The sequence below is a fragment of the Lynx canadensis genome, chromosome D4 (assembly GCF_007474595.2).
Source record: "Lynx canadensis isolate LIC74 chromosome D4, mLynCan4.pri.v2, whole genome shotgun sequence".
Taxonomy (NCBI): Eukaryota; Metazoa; Chordata; class Mammalia; order Carnivora; family Felidae; genus Lynx; species Lynx canadensis.
Window position 1 is genome coordinate 80,210,691 of NC_044315.2, and position 14,487 is coordinate 80,225,177.

The 14,487-nt window shown below is 36.8% G+C and overlaps 1 protein-coding gene across 1 annotated transcript in view; it reads right to left on the reverse strand.

The window, feature by feature from the left end:
- RAB14 (RAB14, member RAS oncogene family) overlaps nucleotides 1–14,487 on the reverse strand; it is a 25,212-nt gene continuing 10,725 nt past the window's right edge. Inside the window, exons 4-8 of the mRNA XM_030294354.2 lie at nucleotides 13,109–13,286; nucleotides 8,646–8,712; nucleotides 3,741–3,828; nucleotides 3,314–3,344; nucleotides 1–2,330 (exon numbers count right to left, since the gene is read on the reverse strand). Coding sequence (XP_030150214.1) covers nucleotides 2,153–2,330; nucleotides 3,314–3,344; nucleotides 3,741–3,828; nucleotides 8,646–8,712; nucleotides 13,109–13,286 — 542 coding nt within the window. The 3' untranslated portion in view covers nucleotides 1–2,152. The remainder of the gene's footprint in view (nucleotides 2,331–3,313; nucleotides 3,345–3,740; nucleotides 3,829–8,645; nucleotides 8,713–13,108; nucleotides 13,287–14,487) is intronic.

Consider the following 14,487-nt stretch of genomic DNA (forward strand, 5'->3'; position numbering starts at 1 on the left):
TTTTAATTTAATCTAGATACAGGTACTTTATTTACAAATATTTAGATTAATAGCATTTTGTTACATCAAATGAAGAGTACAGCAGTCTGAATAAATCCTGTCACAAAAACAATAAGACCCACTGTAACTAACTTTGGGAATCAGGGTATTGCACCTAAACAAGCCACAGTCTTTAGTTTGTGATTGCTACCTTATATCCCAATGGGTGGTTGGTTGGTTTTGTTTTTGAAAATATATACACACACCAGCAGGTCATGGTCCCTGGGCAAGTCCCTTGTGAAGCAACAGGGTAAGCAAAATGGGTCACTTTTAGGTCTTTAACAGAATATACCAATCTACTCCAGGAATCTTGTTTTTAAAAAAGTTCAACGAAGACAAAAATAAAGATGAGTCCACAAATTAACCCAATCCTATTTTCTGCACATTCCAGTTTTGGCTTTTATTTAACATTGACTATACAATACTCCAGTACTACCACATGTTTACAACCCAGAAAGTCATATTTTTTATTTTTACTTTAGTGTCTGTAAAGAGGGATTTAAAATGTGTATTTTAAACACAGCAGGTGAGCTGAGTGATTTTAGATAATACACTAAGGTTTACCTATCCTACTTCAAATAACCTCAATTCTCAGTCTGAACCATAAACTCCATCAGAAATCAATCAAAAGAAGTAAAGAACCTGGTGAAACAGAAGTTTGTTGTCCAAAGAGATCGTTTCCCTTGCAACACAGTATTCTTTCAGTGGCCAAACCACCCAGTGCAAAGTAATAACTTACTTCGGATCGGATCGGTGCAAACACTGGCGCAAACACTGAAACACCGTTAGAAACACTTTCCCTTTTACAAAACAATTTATGCCCCCATGACATAAAATAGCCCCTTATACTAAGAACACAAGGGATACCTTAAATTATCTCACTGTAGTGTTAAAAATGCACAATTTAAAATCCCTTAACAGCAGACCTGCGGTTCTGACTGTCCGGTCCACAATCTCACCATTCCAAGAAGATAAAGGTATAAAAGCTTAAAATGTGCAATAATAAACCCAGCCTTTTTTCTTTTTCTATACAGTAAGGCAAGAAATGCAGCCTGTAATGCAAAACGTTTACAAAGAGAAAAGCAGGTTAGCACATTGTCGATTGCACAAGAACAGTTAAGAAAATCAGCAGGTAAGCCACGGTGCAAAGATGGAACAGAATCTGCTAGTGTTAATCCTCTCGTGCTAGGAGCTCCTTCCAGCATTGTGTCCCCAAACACTGCCAGCACCAGAGGGTGAAGCCAGTATTACCTGTGAACTGCAGTTGTGTCTATTTCCTTGTGTGAAATGGAAGGGAGTAACATGGTCACATATAGGTCATACTGTACAAACTGGTATTTTATACTGTTCCAATGCCAGTAATCAATTTATTTTCTTCATTAAAATAATATACACAGAATGTATTGTTAGTTCGGTTCCTTCAAATTTTATACATATTTACTTTCTGCTAAAGAGAAAAGGATAAAATGGTGTAAAAAAAAAAAGATAAAGCTATTAATTAAGCACGAGAAAAGATAAGTGGATATTTCCCTGTGCAAGGCTAAGACAGAAGCAAACCTCCACGAGAAAAATGCCACCCACACGACAGAAAATTTATCCAACGAAAACAAAACAAAAGCAGTTATAGAGCCCATTCTCTATCATCAGAAGTCATTTCACAGCAATAAACTTACTGGTTACAACAGACATACTTGAACAGTTAAAGATGGGGAGAAAGGCTTAAGATATCATCAAATTAAACCATACAGTAAGACAAAGCCTTGCCAAAAAGAGGGAAGGATAAAAATCATTTAAGTCCAGCATCAGTGCTCAGTTTAAATCATGTACTGGTGACATACCTATCACGAGGACGATCAAGGGGGAAAAAAAAGTCTAGATTTACCATGCAGGAGAGATTTATTACTCTACTTGCCTTTGATAACCTGATTACACCTAGTTGTTTAGCAGTTTAGTATTGTGTTAAACTGTTTTTACAACAGAGTTGTTTTTTCCTTTTTTTTTTTTTTTTTTTTAATTAAACCCAGTAAGATGTACAGAAGACAATGAGGCAGTAAAAAGTACTGCTTCCAACAGACAGGTGAAAGGTCACACGGGAGCTACGGCAAAGAGGTCACTAGCAGCCGCAGCCTTCTCTCTGGGGTTGGGGTTCACTGGTTAGCCGGCCTCCCTGCGGGGCTGAAGGCTTGTGTTGTACACCGGACTCAGCAGCATTCAGATCCAGGCTTCCATCCTGAATGTTCTGATAGATTTTCTTGGCAGCTTCAAGGAAAGCATCTTCTACATTCTCTCCCCTGAGAGGCAATCGACAACTTTATTCAAGAATCACAGCTCTCCACGAAAGATTAGACATGATGCACTTTTGCTAACCTTTAGTCAACTGCCATGATGTCTTCAACTTAGCCACTGTCATCTAACAAGAGATTACCAAAGACTGAGCTAAGGAGAGCAATGTGGGGAAATAATTTCTGTGGAAAAGCACGTGAACGTGGTACCAAGAGCTGTTTCTACAAGCCCCAACTGGGTAACAGGGTACGTTCTAATCATTAAAATGTTATACACTAATATATAATGAAAATGAAGAGCCAGTTTTGTAACTGTGAGAAGGCATTCCAAACACAAACATCTCAAAACATGCAGAACAGGATTCCAGGATTTGTATGGTCTGATTAGCCAAGCACCAACTATACTGTTTTTATCATGTGATGGTGATATATTCATGCTCGGCTATGTTCACACTTCAGTTCTCTTAATACTAACAATACAGATGGCACTGAACAAAGGGGCTAGCTTCTCACCAGCAAGAGATGTTTGACTTAATAAATGAAGATGGGAGGCCTGGGGTTCAATAATGGACACGGAGTAACAATCAGAAAATTAATTATGCTTCTAATTATTCTTAGACATTGTTTCCTTAGGTCATGCTTTTTAATCAGCAGTATTAAATGAACAGATTAACCAAGCTTGAGTCTAAGATGCCAAACTCAACCTCAGTTGTGAAAGTCAAACGCTTTTGAAATGCTAACACAACTTCATTTATTAACCTGGATTACCTACGGGAATAATCAAGGTACAATCTTTTAGGCAAAGTTAACAAAAAATATTACTTTTAAATGTGAAACAGGAAACAAAGGGATGTGTGCTTACTATTCTTCCCACCATAAGCGTTATTACATGCAAATATATTAGAATCCATTTTCCATATGTGTGGTTCTACTTTGAGAAGTTTGAATGTAATTAAACATAACTGAAAATGATTAATTTTAGCCATACGTACGTTTTTGCACTTGCTTCAAGGAACAATAAGCCTAAAAATAAAATTCAGACTTATGATTAAGACATTTCAAATTAACTCAAAAGGGGATTATCTTCAATAACACTTGAATAAAACTTTCCCATGAATAAAAGCTTCCCATCAGCTATCAGTACTCCTATCATAGTATTTTATGAAACAACACATGTTAGCTTGAGATGGCGGGGAATATTGATATTTGTTATTAAATATCTGCACTACCCCCAACATGGAAAACACGAATGTCAAATAGAAACATTTTATTTCCTCACTCTGGAAATGTAAGCAGTTGCCATTAAAAAAAAAAAAAAAAAAAAAAAGTCACATAATCTGCAGTATCAAAATCCCACCCTTCCTTAGAAATTCTACGTGTGAACCAAAACCACCATTAAAAATCTTAAAAGAAACCCACCATTTTCTTCAGCAAACTGTTTGGCTTCTTCATATGTTACATCTCTCTGGGCCTCCAAATCTGCTTTATTTCCTATGAGAATTATTACCTAATTTGTGACCAAAAGAAAGACATCTTAAAATAAAAGCAACCATTTAAATCAACCATTAAATTTCTGAAATCCAAAAACCTTGACAGAAAAAACACAGGGGCCTAAAAAGGACACCCAAGTACCAGCAATCTCATCTAGCAGACACATATGAAAAATCATTAAGTCAGTACTATTATCAGGGATCTCAGCAATTATCTAGGCCACGGGCTGACAAACTGTCTATAAAGGGCAAAGAGTAGATTTTTCAGGTGTGCAAGCCATTCAAAAACAAAACAGTCCATGAGGCACAACTGGTCTAGGCCAAAGGTTATGACTTATCTGAGTAAGCTTACTAAAGGGGTCACGGACAAGCTCCCAGGGATCTGCGAATGCGTTGAAATTAAGCACAGAATGTTGTCAACAAGTACATTCCCTGGAAGAGAATGCTCAAGGTTTTCATCAGATTTTCTAAAGTTTGTAGGACCCTCAAAAAGTTAAACTACTAGTTCAACTCCTTCAGGCTATAGGTAAGGAAATCAATGCTCAAATAAGGCAAAGGAATTTGTCAACGTTTACTCAGTGAGTCAGGGGGAGGAAGATATTAGAACCAAGGCAGAAAACCCAAACTGTGACCTTCAAAAACTGTCCTTACACTAGCTAGCCCTAGGCAGGACTACATTTGTAGCAAATGATAACAAATGTCTGTGTTCTGTGGGGAACAGTGGTGGTGGGAAGAGGGAGTGGGGGGACACATATGCAGACAAGTTCAAATCCAAGGCAAAATACACACACTTATCTATACTCAGTTTGGAATCATTTATACAGGTGAAGTCAGGCCAAAGTTAAAGGCAGCTCTGAAAAGCTCTAAGAAAAAAGTCTACAGCCTTGGAAACAGAGCTTTGATCGTTATGGTGCTTTGGGAGGGCGGGGAGGCATTTATGGATAAACTGTCTCTGTCCATATATAACCTTATTTCATACTAACGAGTGATCCCCCCTTCCTTTCCCTTCCAAACAGATGTGGTAATCCAGATGCAGACAGGAATGGATGGTTTCAACCAAAAGTGATTTCCACCATTAACTTTTTCTCATGTGACACTGCAGCACCTGGCTCTCCTGTTTCTAAAACACGATGTCTAACGAACTGAAGAACCACTGTGATCTGAATGTAAACCTTGAGCAAGAACACTTAAGCAGTGTAACAAATGTGAGCATTTTTCAATCAGTGTGGACAAGGGCCCACTAAAGAGGGAAAGATTTTCATATGGAGTCAGTCTTTTAAAGAATAAGGTAAGAACACTTAAAAAAGGAAATCAGCTTAAAAAAAAAAAAAAAACAAGGCTGATAAAGTCATGGTGGCCTAATACAGAGCCATCATAAGACAAGTACTCAAAACAAGAAATGTTTTGTATGTCAACTATATTTCAGTTAAAAAAAAAAACAAAAAAAAAAACCAGGGTGCGGCACCTGGGTGGCTCAGTCGATTAAACCTCTGACTCTTGATTTCAGCTCAGGCCAGGATCTCATGGCTCATGAGTTCAAGCCCCACATCGGGCTCTGCACTAACAGCCATGGAGCCTGCTTGGGATTCTCTCCCCTCTCTCTGCCCCTCCCCTGCACATGCGCGCGCGCGCTCTCTCTCTCTCTCTCTCCCTCTCTCTCTCAAAATAAATAAACTTAAAAACAAACAAAAAAAAAAAACCACACCAGGGTGCCTGGGTGGCTCAGTCAGTTAAGCATCCAACTCTTGATTTTGGCTAAGGTCATGACCTCACTCAGAGTCTGGGAGATGGAGCCCTGTGTCAGGCTCTGTACTAACAGTGCAGGGCCTGCTTGGGGTCCTCTCTCTGCCCCTCCCCAGCTCATGTACCTACATATGCATGTGTGTGTGCTCTCTAATATTTAAAAAAAAAATTGAACTGCACACCTTAAATGGGTAATTATGCTAATTTTATCTCAGTAAAGCTGTTTTTAAAAATAAAAGATAATTCAAGAAATTATTTTAAATGCTAGCTGAATGGAAACGCTGCCTCCTCTCCCAATTCCTTAAGAAGTTCCAAGCCGTGCTTTACCTATCATCCTGAAAGGAGACATGAAAGTAGCATGCTAACAAGACAGAGATACAAAATATACCAGACAAGATGGGAAGGTATGGAACTCCATACAGAAATTGAAGGCAACTTTATAGAAAATGTAACATTTGAGCTGGACCTTAAGAGATTTTCTTTTGTAGGGGAGCAAATTTGCCACCTCAAGATAGGCCTCTTTGGAATATTAATTATCTTAAGCTAGTTTATTTTTAAGAAACACCAGACAGAGGTAAAGCTCTGAAAACGCAAAGTTACCCTTTACCTTAAGAGACATTTACACTTAGAAAAATCTCCATTTGTAAGGGTATTTCCCTCTCAGTACCAGGGAGAGGGTACCGACTCAACCTCCAGAAACTTTTAACAACTCTGTCAATTTATTTCTTAGACCAACCAGAAGAATCTTGAAAGGTAGAGCAAAGTTTTTCCTCCATTAACACTTTCTTCTGAAGATGTGGTAAAATTTAAAGAGGCATAAATAAGACAGGAAAGACATGCCTAACTTGTCATTATACTCCTCTAAGAACCCTCTACAATGAGGTTTTTTTTTTTTCTTTTTAACATTTTTCTTGAAATAACTATAGGAAGCTTACAAAAGTAGAGATTCTAAAGACCCTTCACCAAGCTTCCTCAACAGTAGCATCTTACAGACTTTCAAAACCAGGGAAGTGACACTGGTGCACTCAATTTCACCATCTGTACACTCTCATGTGTGTGCACAGTTCTATGCAATTTTATTGCAGGTACAGATCTGTGTCACCACTATCAGGATACAGAACTGTTCCATCACTACAAAGGAAATTCTCTGTGCTGCCCTTTTTATAGTCATCCCACACCACTCATAGCCTTCACCCCCATCTGTTAACTCCTGGCAACAATTCTGTCTTTTTGAGAGTGTTTTATAAATGGAGTCATTCAAAATGTAATTTTTTAAATTGACTTTTTTCACTCAGCATAATGTCCTTGAGAGCCATCTAAATTGCTATATGCATCAATAGTTCATTCCTTTGTTTCACTGAGGAGTATTCTGTAGTATGAATACACCAGATGGATTAACCACTCACCTACTGATGGCCATCTAGGTTGTTTCCCATTATTGTAAATAAAGCTGTTATGAACATTTATCTATAGCTTTGTATGTATACCTACAGTGGGTTTAAAATGATAATTGATATGAAAATTCCAGGCACAGTCCTTGACATAAAAGGCAAATGACATTAACTTTCAGTTCCACCAATTGCTTGCTGTTCCTTGATTAAAAAAAAAAAAAAAAGCCAATCTTACCACTGATAACAAAGCCAAGTAAGACACAGGCCTTATTCTGAAGAAGCTCAGAGTCAGTCACAGCTCACGGCCTTTCCTCACCTGTTCCTGGAAGCCTTATTCACCTCTACAGTCCCAGTTCAAACATCACTTTCTCTGTAAAGCTGGATTCTCCAGACAGCACTGCTTATCTGGAGCACTTCCAGTAACACACACACCAGTTGCTCCAACTCCTATTTCACTCTGCTTTTCAGCACAGTTAAACACATACGCACAGCTATCTCCTTACTAGACCATAACATTCCGTGGGCCAAGATGCACCTTTATCTTTGGCTACTACAGAGTCTAGCCTGGTAGTTGGCCTTTAAAATCTCAGCATCTTCTCACTCTGGCTAAGAAGCTAATTTTTATTTTCATTTTAAAAAGAAAAAAATTTTTTTACAGTGCCTGGGTGACTCAGTCAGATAAGCATCTGACTCTTGATTTCAGCTCAGGTCATGATCCCAGGGTCATGAGATTGAGACCGAGTCAGACTCCACACCCAGTGGTTAAGATTCTCTCTCCTTTTCCCTCGGCCCCTCCCCAGCTCATGTTCTCTTTCAAAAAAAGTTTTTTTAATTTGCAGTTTGAAAATATAGCACAATAATGCTTACTTTTTGAATTTACTTTTTAATATTTAAGTATAGTTGAGATTTTTTTGGTAAAAAAATTTTTTTAATTAAAAAACTAATTTTTTAAAGCATGTAGAACTCTTTTATCTTTAATTGAAATTTTACTGAGATAATTGTAGATTCATAAGCAGTTGTTAAGAAATAATAGAGATCCAGAAACAAAGAAGATGAAATGTAACAGAGGAACATAGCGGAAGGGAAAAAAAATTAAGGTAAAACCAGAGAGAGAGGCAAATACTTAAGAGGCTCTTAACTATAGAGAACAAACTGAGGGTTGATGGAGGGAGGTGGATGGAGATGGGCTAGATGGGTGATGGGCACTAAGGCACTTGTTAAGAGCACTGGGTGTTGTATGTAAGTGACGATCCATTGAATTCTACACCTGAAATCAATACTATACTATAAGTCAACTAATTTGAATTTAAATAAAATCTTGGGGACAAAAAAAAAGAAAAAATAGAGACCCTTTATATTTTTCCCAGTTTCTTCTAATGGTAAGATTTTATGAAACAAATGCACATCCCTTTCAAAGTGATTGTTTCAGATTTCATAGTCTCCACCTCACAGGAGGTCACCACTCCATTCATAACATTTTTTTTTTTTAACCACAAACATGAACAAAAACCAAGTATAAATACAAAACCTAGAGTAATTACTACTGAAAAAAAAAGGTTAACTTCTCTTTAATTAATTTAAAAATAAAATATTCTCTCATTCTTAGTACTCAAATACAAAAATCCTATTAACAAATAACTTTCCTTTCAGGGTTAGTGTAGTTCTCAAATTTTCTGTAGAACAAAGGTTATTCAACTTACAGTATTTGGATTGGTGAGATTCCTTGCATCTGTCAACCAGCTGCTTAAGTGGTTATATGTACTTCTTCTGCAAAAATTAAAGTTTACGTGTATGACTACCACATACAATTGCCATTTCAATTTTTTAAAAACAAACTTCAATAAATATTTAAAATATTCACTTTTATCAAAATCTGTTGAATGTAAACACATATTTTCCAAAAATCTAGCCTAAACCTATTATTTTCAAATAAATAAACAATAATCCAACAACTTTCTAATTACATTTCAGGAGTAAACTGCTTGCATTTAAAAGTACATTCATAAAGCACACCAATAGGCAAGCAAGGAACAACACAGAAAATTAATGAAAACAATTCTGAACCCAGAATTTACAATCTGAAGTAAAAACTAAGATTATTTTTAAATCATCCAGATTTTCGACCACAAAATGGAGACATAGCACCAAAATGTCTCACAAATGGTGTATGTTCAGTGGCAAACATGTTTGCATGTGTCTTTTTCAAATTAGAAACCAAGACAGTCACACTATAGACAGATACAAAATTCACCTTTCCTTAAAGAGAAAGTTGAATACGACAGCATAAAAACTGGCTTTAGGGGTGCCTGGATGGCTCAGTCGGTTAAGCATCTGACTTCGGCTCAGGTCGTGATCTCACAGTTTGTTAAGTTCAAGCCCTGTGTCATCAGGCTCTGTGCTGTCAACTCAGAGCCTGGAGCCTGCTTCGGATTCTGTGTCTCCCTCTCTCTCTGCCCCTCCCCTGCTTGTGCTCTCTCTCTGTCTCTCAAAAATTAATAAAAACATTAAGAAAATTTTAAAACAAACGTGGCCTTAAAAAGGCACTTAATACATCTGACTGGAAATTGAAGTCCCTAGATATCAGAGCAAATTTATTCTAACTCTGTACTCTTATTTACCCAGCAGCAAAATCATTTTGGGATCCAGACTGCCTTATTTCTCCACTTTCTCCAAGCATTAGTTTAGAAACTCATAGGCTCATTTGCCCTAGCCAAACAGGCCTGAAGAGAGCAAGCAAATTTAAATAATATACAATATTAAATACAGTATAGTATTAATATTTCTCAGACTCTACCGAAAGGATCAAATAAAATTTTGAAGGTTAAAAATGTTTCGGATTGGGGGCACCTGGGTGGCTCAGTCGGCTAAGTGTCCAACTTCAGCTCAGGTCATGTTCTCACGGTTTGTGGGTTCGAGCCCCGCGTCAGGCTCTGTGCCAACAGCTCAGAGCCTGGAGGCTGCTTCAGATTCTGTCTCCCTCTCTCTCTGCCCCTCCCTCACACTCTGTCTCTCTCTCTCTCAAAAATAAATATTAGAAAAGACTTTTTTTAAAAAGGGGTTTCTGATTTAAATACATTCACAGAACTTTAATCCATCCTACTCATTTAACAGGTAAGTAAACAGAAGCCCCACAAAGATCCAAATGATTTCAGAGCCAGGCCTTGAACCCTTTGCACACACACTGTCCTCAAAGTGTTTCAAATTTAGCCTTGTGAATATATTCCATCATCTCCAGCTGTCAGTACCTATATAAAGTTGGAATATTCCAAACACTTAATCCTTTCCCAGTGGACACTGAAAAGGAGTCCTAAGATTCTCTTTTTACTGTGCTAAATCATGTTACACACAAATCACCACCTAACTGTAAAAAAAAAAAAAAAATAAAATAAAATCAAATAAACAAAAGTAACATTTTCCTGATGTTTTATAATTTTCTAATGGTCAAATATTTTTAAAAAGCACAAGCCATATCACTTTACTCTTCAGTATTTGCAGCATTGACATACTTTGCTTTTACACATAAATTTATCCTACTTTGTGCACAAAAACTCAAATAGCACAAATACAAAAGTATTTATACTGATTTTAGTAAATTTTAAAATGTCAAAGCTGGCAGCAACAGTGAATTACAAACTGCCATTACTTTGGTAAACAGAAATCTACACATCCTTTTTAAGTATACAGATCACGTAAACTTTAGTTTTAGTAATTATTTTATTAACTTAAATTCACAATTTCAAATCTATAAATACAGCAGCATCAGAATATTCATTAATTAGTGGTAATAGTGCTAAAAAAAAAAAAAAAAAGTGCAACTATATCCCTAACTTTGGCATGGATGTTAAATGACATATCAAACAACTGATATAGCCAAAAAAATTGCCATGATAAGCTATGTTATCAATTTAGAAAAGTATCATGTAACAATTATAGTTAATGCCAAGAATAAAAAATATTACTAAAGCAGGAACTTTCAAGTTTGCAAAATGTCAAGGATTAACGCTACTATGAAATGTAGCATATGAAAAACACGGGTGTAAAGCCTGAAGTACTTTTTTTCAATAATACTTTTATTGGGATATGAACATACCATAAAGCTCATCCTTTTAAAGTATACAATGTATCAGTTTTTAGTATATATTCCAAAGTTGTGCAACAATCACCAGTATCTAATCCTACAACATTTTTATCACTCCCAAAAGAAACTCCGTACCCATCAGCATTCACTCTCTGTCCCTGGCAATCTACTTTCTGTCTCTATGAATTGGCCTATTCTGGATCTTTCATATAAATGGAATCATACATGTGGCCTTTTATGTCTGACTGCTTTCACTTAGCAAAATGTTTTCCAGACTCATCCACCTTATGGCATATATGGGAGTTTCTTTTCTTTTAATGGTTGAATTATGCTCCATTGCATGAATATACCCATTTGTCTATCTCTTCCTTAGTTGATGGGCATTTGGGCAGTTTCCAGCCAAAGTACTTTTGATGACTTGAACAGACACATATTCTACCAAAAGTAGTTACTATGCTTAAAAGCAAACATGTATCAAATCATCACTTTGTAGATCTTAAACTTACACAATGTTATGTGTCAACTATATTATCAGTAAAGCTCAAGGGGGAAAAACACAAGCACACACAAAATAAAACCAACTACATTACAGATTGATAACTCTAAGCACATATCAGCACATTTAAATTGATTAATAATGAATAGAGTTTTTAATTATGCAAAGTCTTCGGGAATGCACCCCTCATAAGGGTGTCTTGTAGAGATGGCCAGGTTCTTTAATATTCTTCCCACAAAACTATTTACTTATCATGTTACCAGTTCCTGGCTATAAAGAAAAGCATTAAGGCTATTTCACTCCTTTTGCCCTGAGATCACCCAACTCTAGAACTCAATGAACTTCAAGCACTGTAATTATAATCAGCCGCTATCTTCATTCTAAGTCCACATTTCCCAGTGTGTTCCTCAATAAAATAAGCTTAGGAAACACCAAACTAAATTAAGTTAAAGAATTTTTCTGCAGAACTTCTCAGGGTGCTAACATGTTAATGTGCGCTGTATTGTGACTCTTCAAGAGCAAACATACAAAGCATTTCTCAAAAGGAAATATGCTTGAAAGTCTAATTATCATTTGGCCCCACTCACCCATCCCTACCTCCTCTCAAAAAAATAAGACAAGAGTCACAATGCTTTAAACTGGCACTCTGTGGGGCGCCTGGGGGCTCAGTTGGTTAAGCGTCCGACTCTTGGTTTTGGCTCAGGTCGTGGTCTCCCGGTTCATGAGACTGAGCCCGGCACTGGGCTCGGAGCTGACAGTGCAGAGCCTGCTTGGGATTCTCTCTCTCCCTCCCCTGTTCACACACTCTTTAAATAAACAAATAAACTTAAAAAAAAATAATAATAAACTGGCACTCTGCGTTAATATGAAAGGTGATCCAGTTCATTTGCTAGCTTAGCACAGTTTAATGAAGTAGCCCAATTTTCCATGTTTTTCTCAACCCAAATAGGGTCCAGCTTTGTTATGTTGTATCAAGTGCTTTCAGTTTCCAGAAAGCCAAGCTGAAATAAACTTAATCTTGCTGCATGTGGTATTGCAAACCATTTCAAAAAAGAATTTTAGAGCAAAAAAGAATTTAAGTGAACGAACAATTAAATACCTCAAACACCTTCAGATGCAAGCATAAGAACTTTTTATAACCTACCATGTTGGATTAGCAAAACTACTTAATTTCTTCCCTGACCTTACTTTGAAAAAGTGTGTTTAACACTAGAGACTGAACAGAGTAACTCAAGACTCGCTTGCTTTCTACTGAAGTGAAAAGAACAAAGTTTGGTATAAAATATTATTTCACCTCAAATAATTGAACAGATGCTGCTTTTCAGAATAGTATTCTTCTATTAGCTCCACCAGCATCTCCTAAAGTTTTTCTTCAGTCATATCCACTTTCAGAAAAGGAAATCAACATGTTACATACATCAAGTCTTATACAACAATTTAGAGAAGAAACCATAAAGCCCAAATAAGCTCATGTATAGGCACACAAGCACAAACTAAAGAATGCCTACATCGATAAAAAAGGAGACCACGCTGCCTAAAGTAGACTTCTTTTTTCAAGTACGAAGTTTGAAAAACTATGAATCTCTTACCTAGTGATATCATACACCATAAGCGCTCCCGCAGCTCCTCTGTAGTAGCTCCGTGTAACAGCCCTAAACCTCTCCTGTCCTGCTGTATCCCAAATCTGCAGTTTGATTTTTTGGCCACTAACTTCAATTATTCTTGTACCAAATTCAACACCAATTGTGTGAGGACAATCAGCCATAACTGTTAGAGAGGAAAAGAAATAGAATATAATATTCCAACTTCCAGAAAGCTTCAGATTAAGACCAGCAGAAAAAAATCCACTGGATAATCAAATGACTTATTAAGGCTTGTAGGCTATGAATGGACTCAAGCTAGCGCTGAAAAAAAATTAACAAAAACCCAGAGGTCAAAGAAATCTGACTGGACTAAAACAGAGGTGAGCAAACTTCTATAAAGAACCAAATAGGGGGACCTGGGTGGCTGAGTCGGTTAAGTGTTCAACTCCTGGTTTCGGCTCAGGTCATCATCTCAGGGCTTCGTGGGTTTGAGCCCAGTACTGGGCTCTGTGCTGGCAGTGTGGAGCCTGCTTGGGATTCTCTCTCTGCCCCTCCTCCACTTGCACCATCTCTCTCTCTCTCTCTCTCTCTAATAAATAAACTTTTTTTTTTTAAAAAAAAAAGGACCAAATAATAAATACTTAAGTTTTGTAGGCCAAAAGGTCTGTCACAACTACTCAACTCTGCTGCAGAAGCACAAAAAGCAGCCAGAGACAGTAAGTAGAATGAGCATGGTTGTGGAAATAAAACCTTATTTACAAAAACAGGCAGTGACTGGATTTTGCCCACAGGCTACTGTTTGCTAACCCCTGGACTAAAAGAATCTGCAAATTAAAAATAAAGATTTTAATAAGTTCTTCATAATATCAACATTATACTATTTAGACTTCTGATAATCATTACATATAACAAACCAATCAATGGTTTTAAGACTCTAGGAGTTGTTGGTCAAATTTTTATCCTGGAAAATACTATCGATATCTCAAAGAAAAACACATTTAACATATACTTACAATCATATATTGGCAGGTTATATATGTCTAATCCAGTAGGACAAGCTTATTAGTCCTTTCCTTATAATTAGGCCACTGAAAACCTAAACCCACTACTCTGCGGTACAAGTACACACAGACTGCTGGAGCTTTCACAAAATGTTACATTAAGCAAAAACAAAACAAAACAAAACAAGCCATAAAAATAATTTCAACTATATGGAAACAATTTCAACTACATTCAGCCTATCAGTTACATAAAATAAGATGGTCTCTTCCTCTACCACCCAAGACAGAATTGTACTTCAAATATTAATAAACCAGTCCTGGATACAGAAAGAATTTTATTTAAATATCTCCAATCTATTATTTAGTTGACAAATGATATATGCA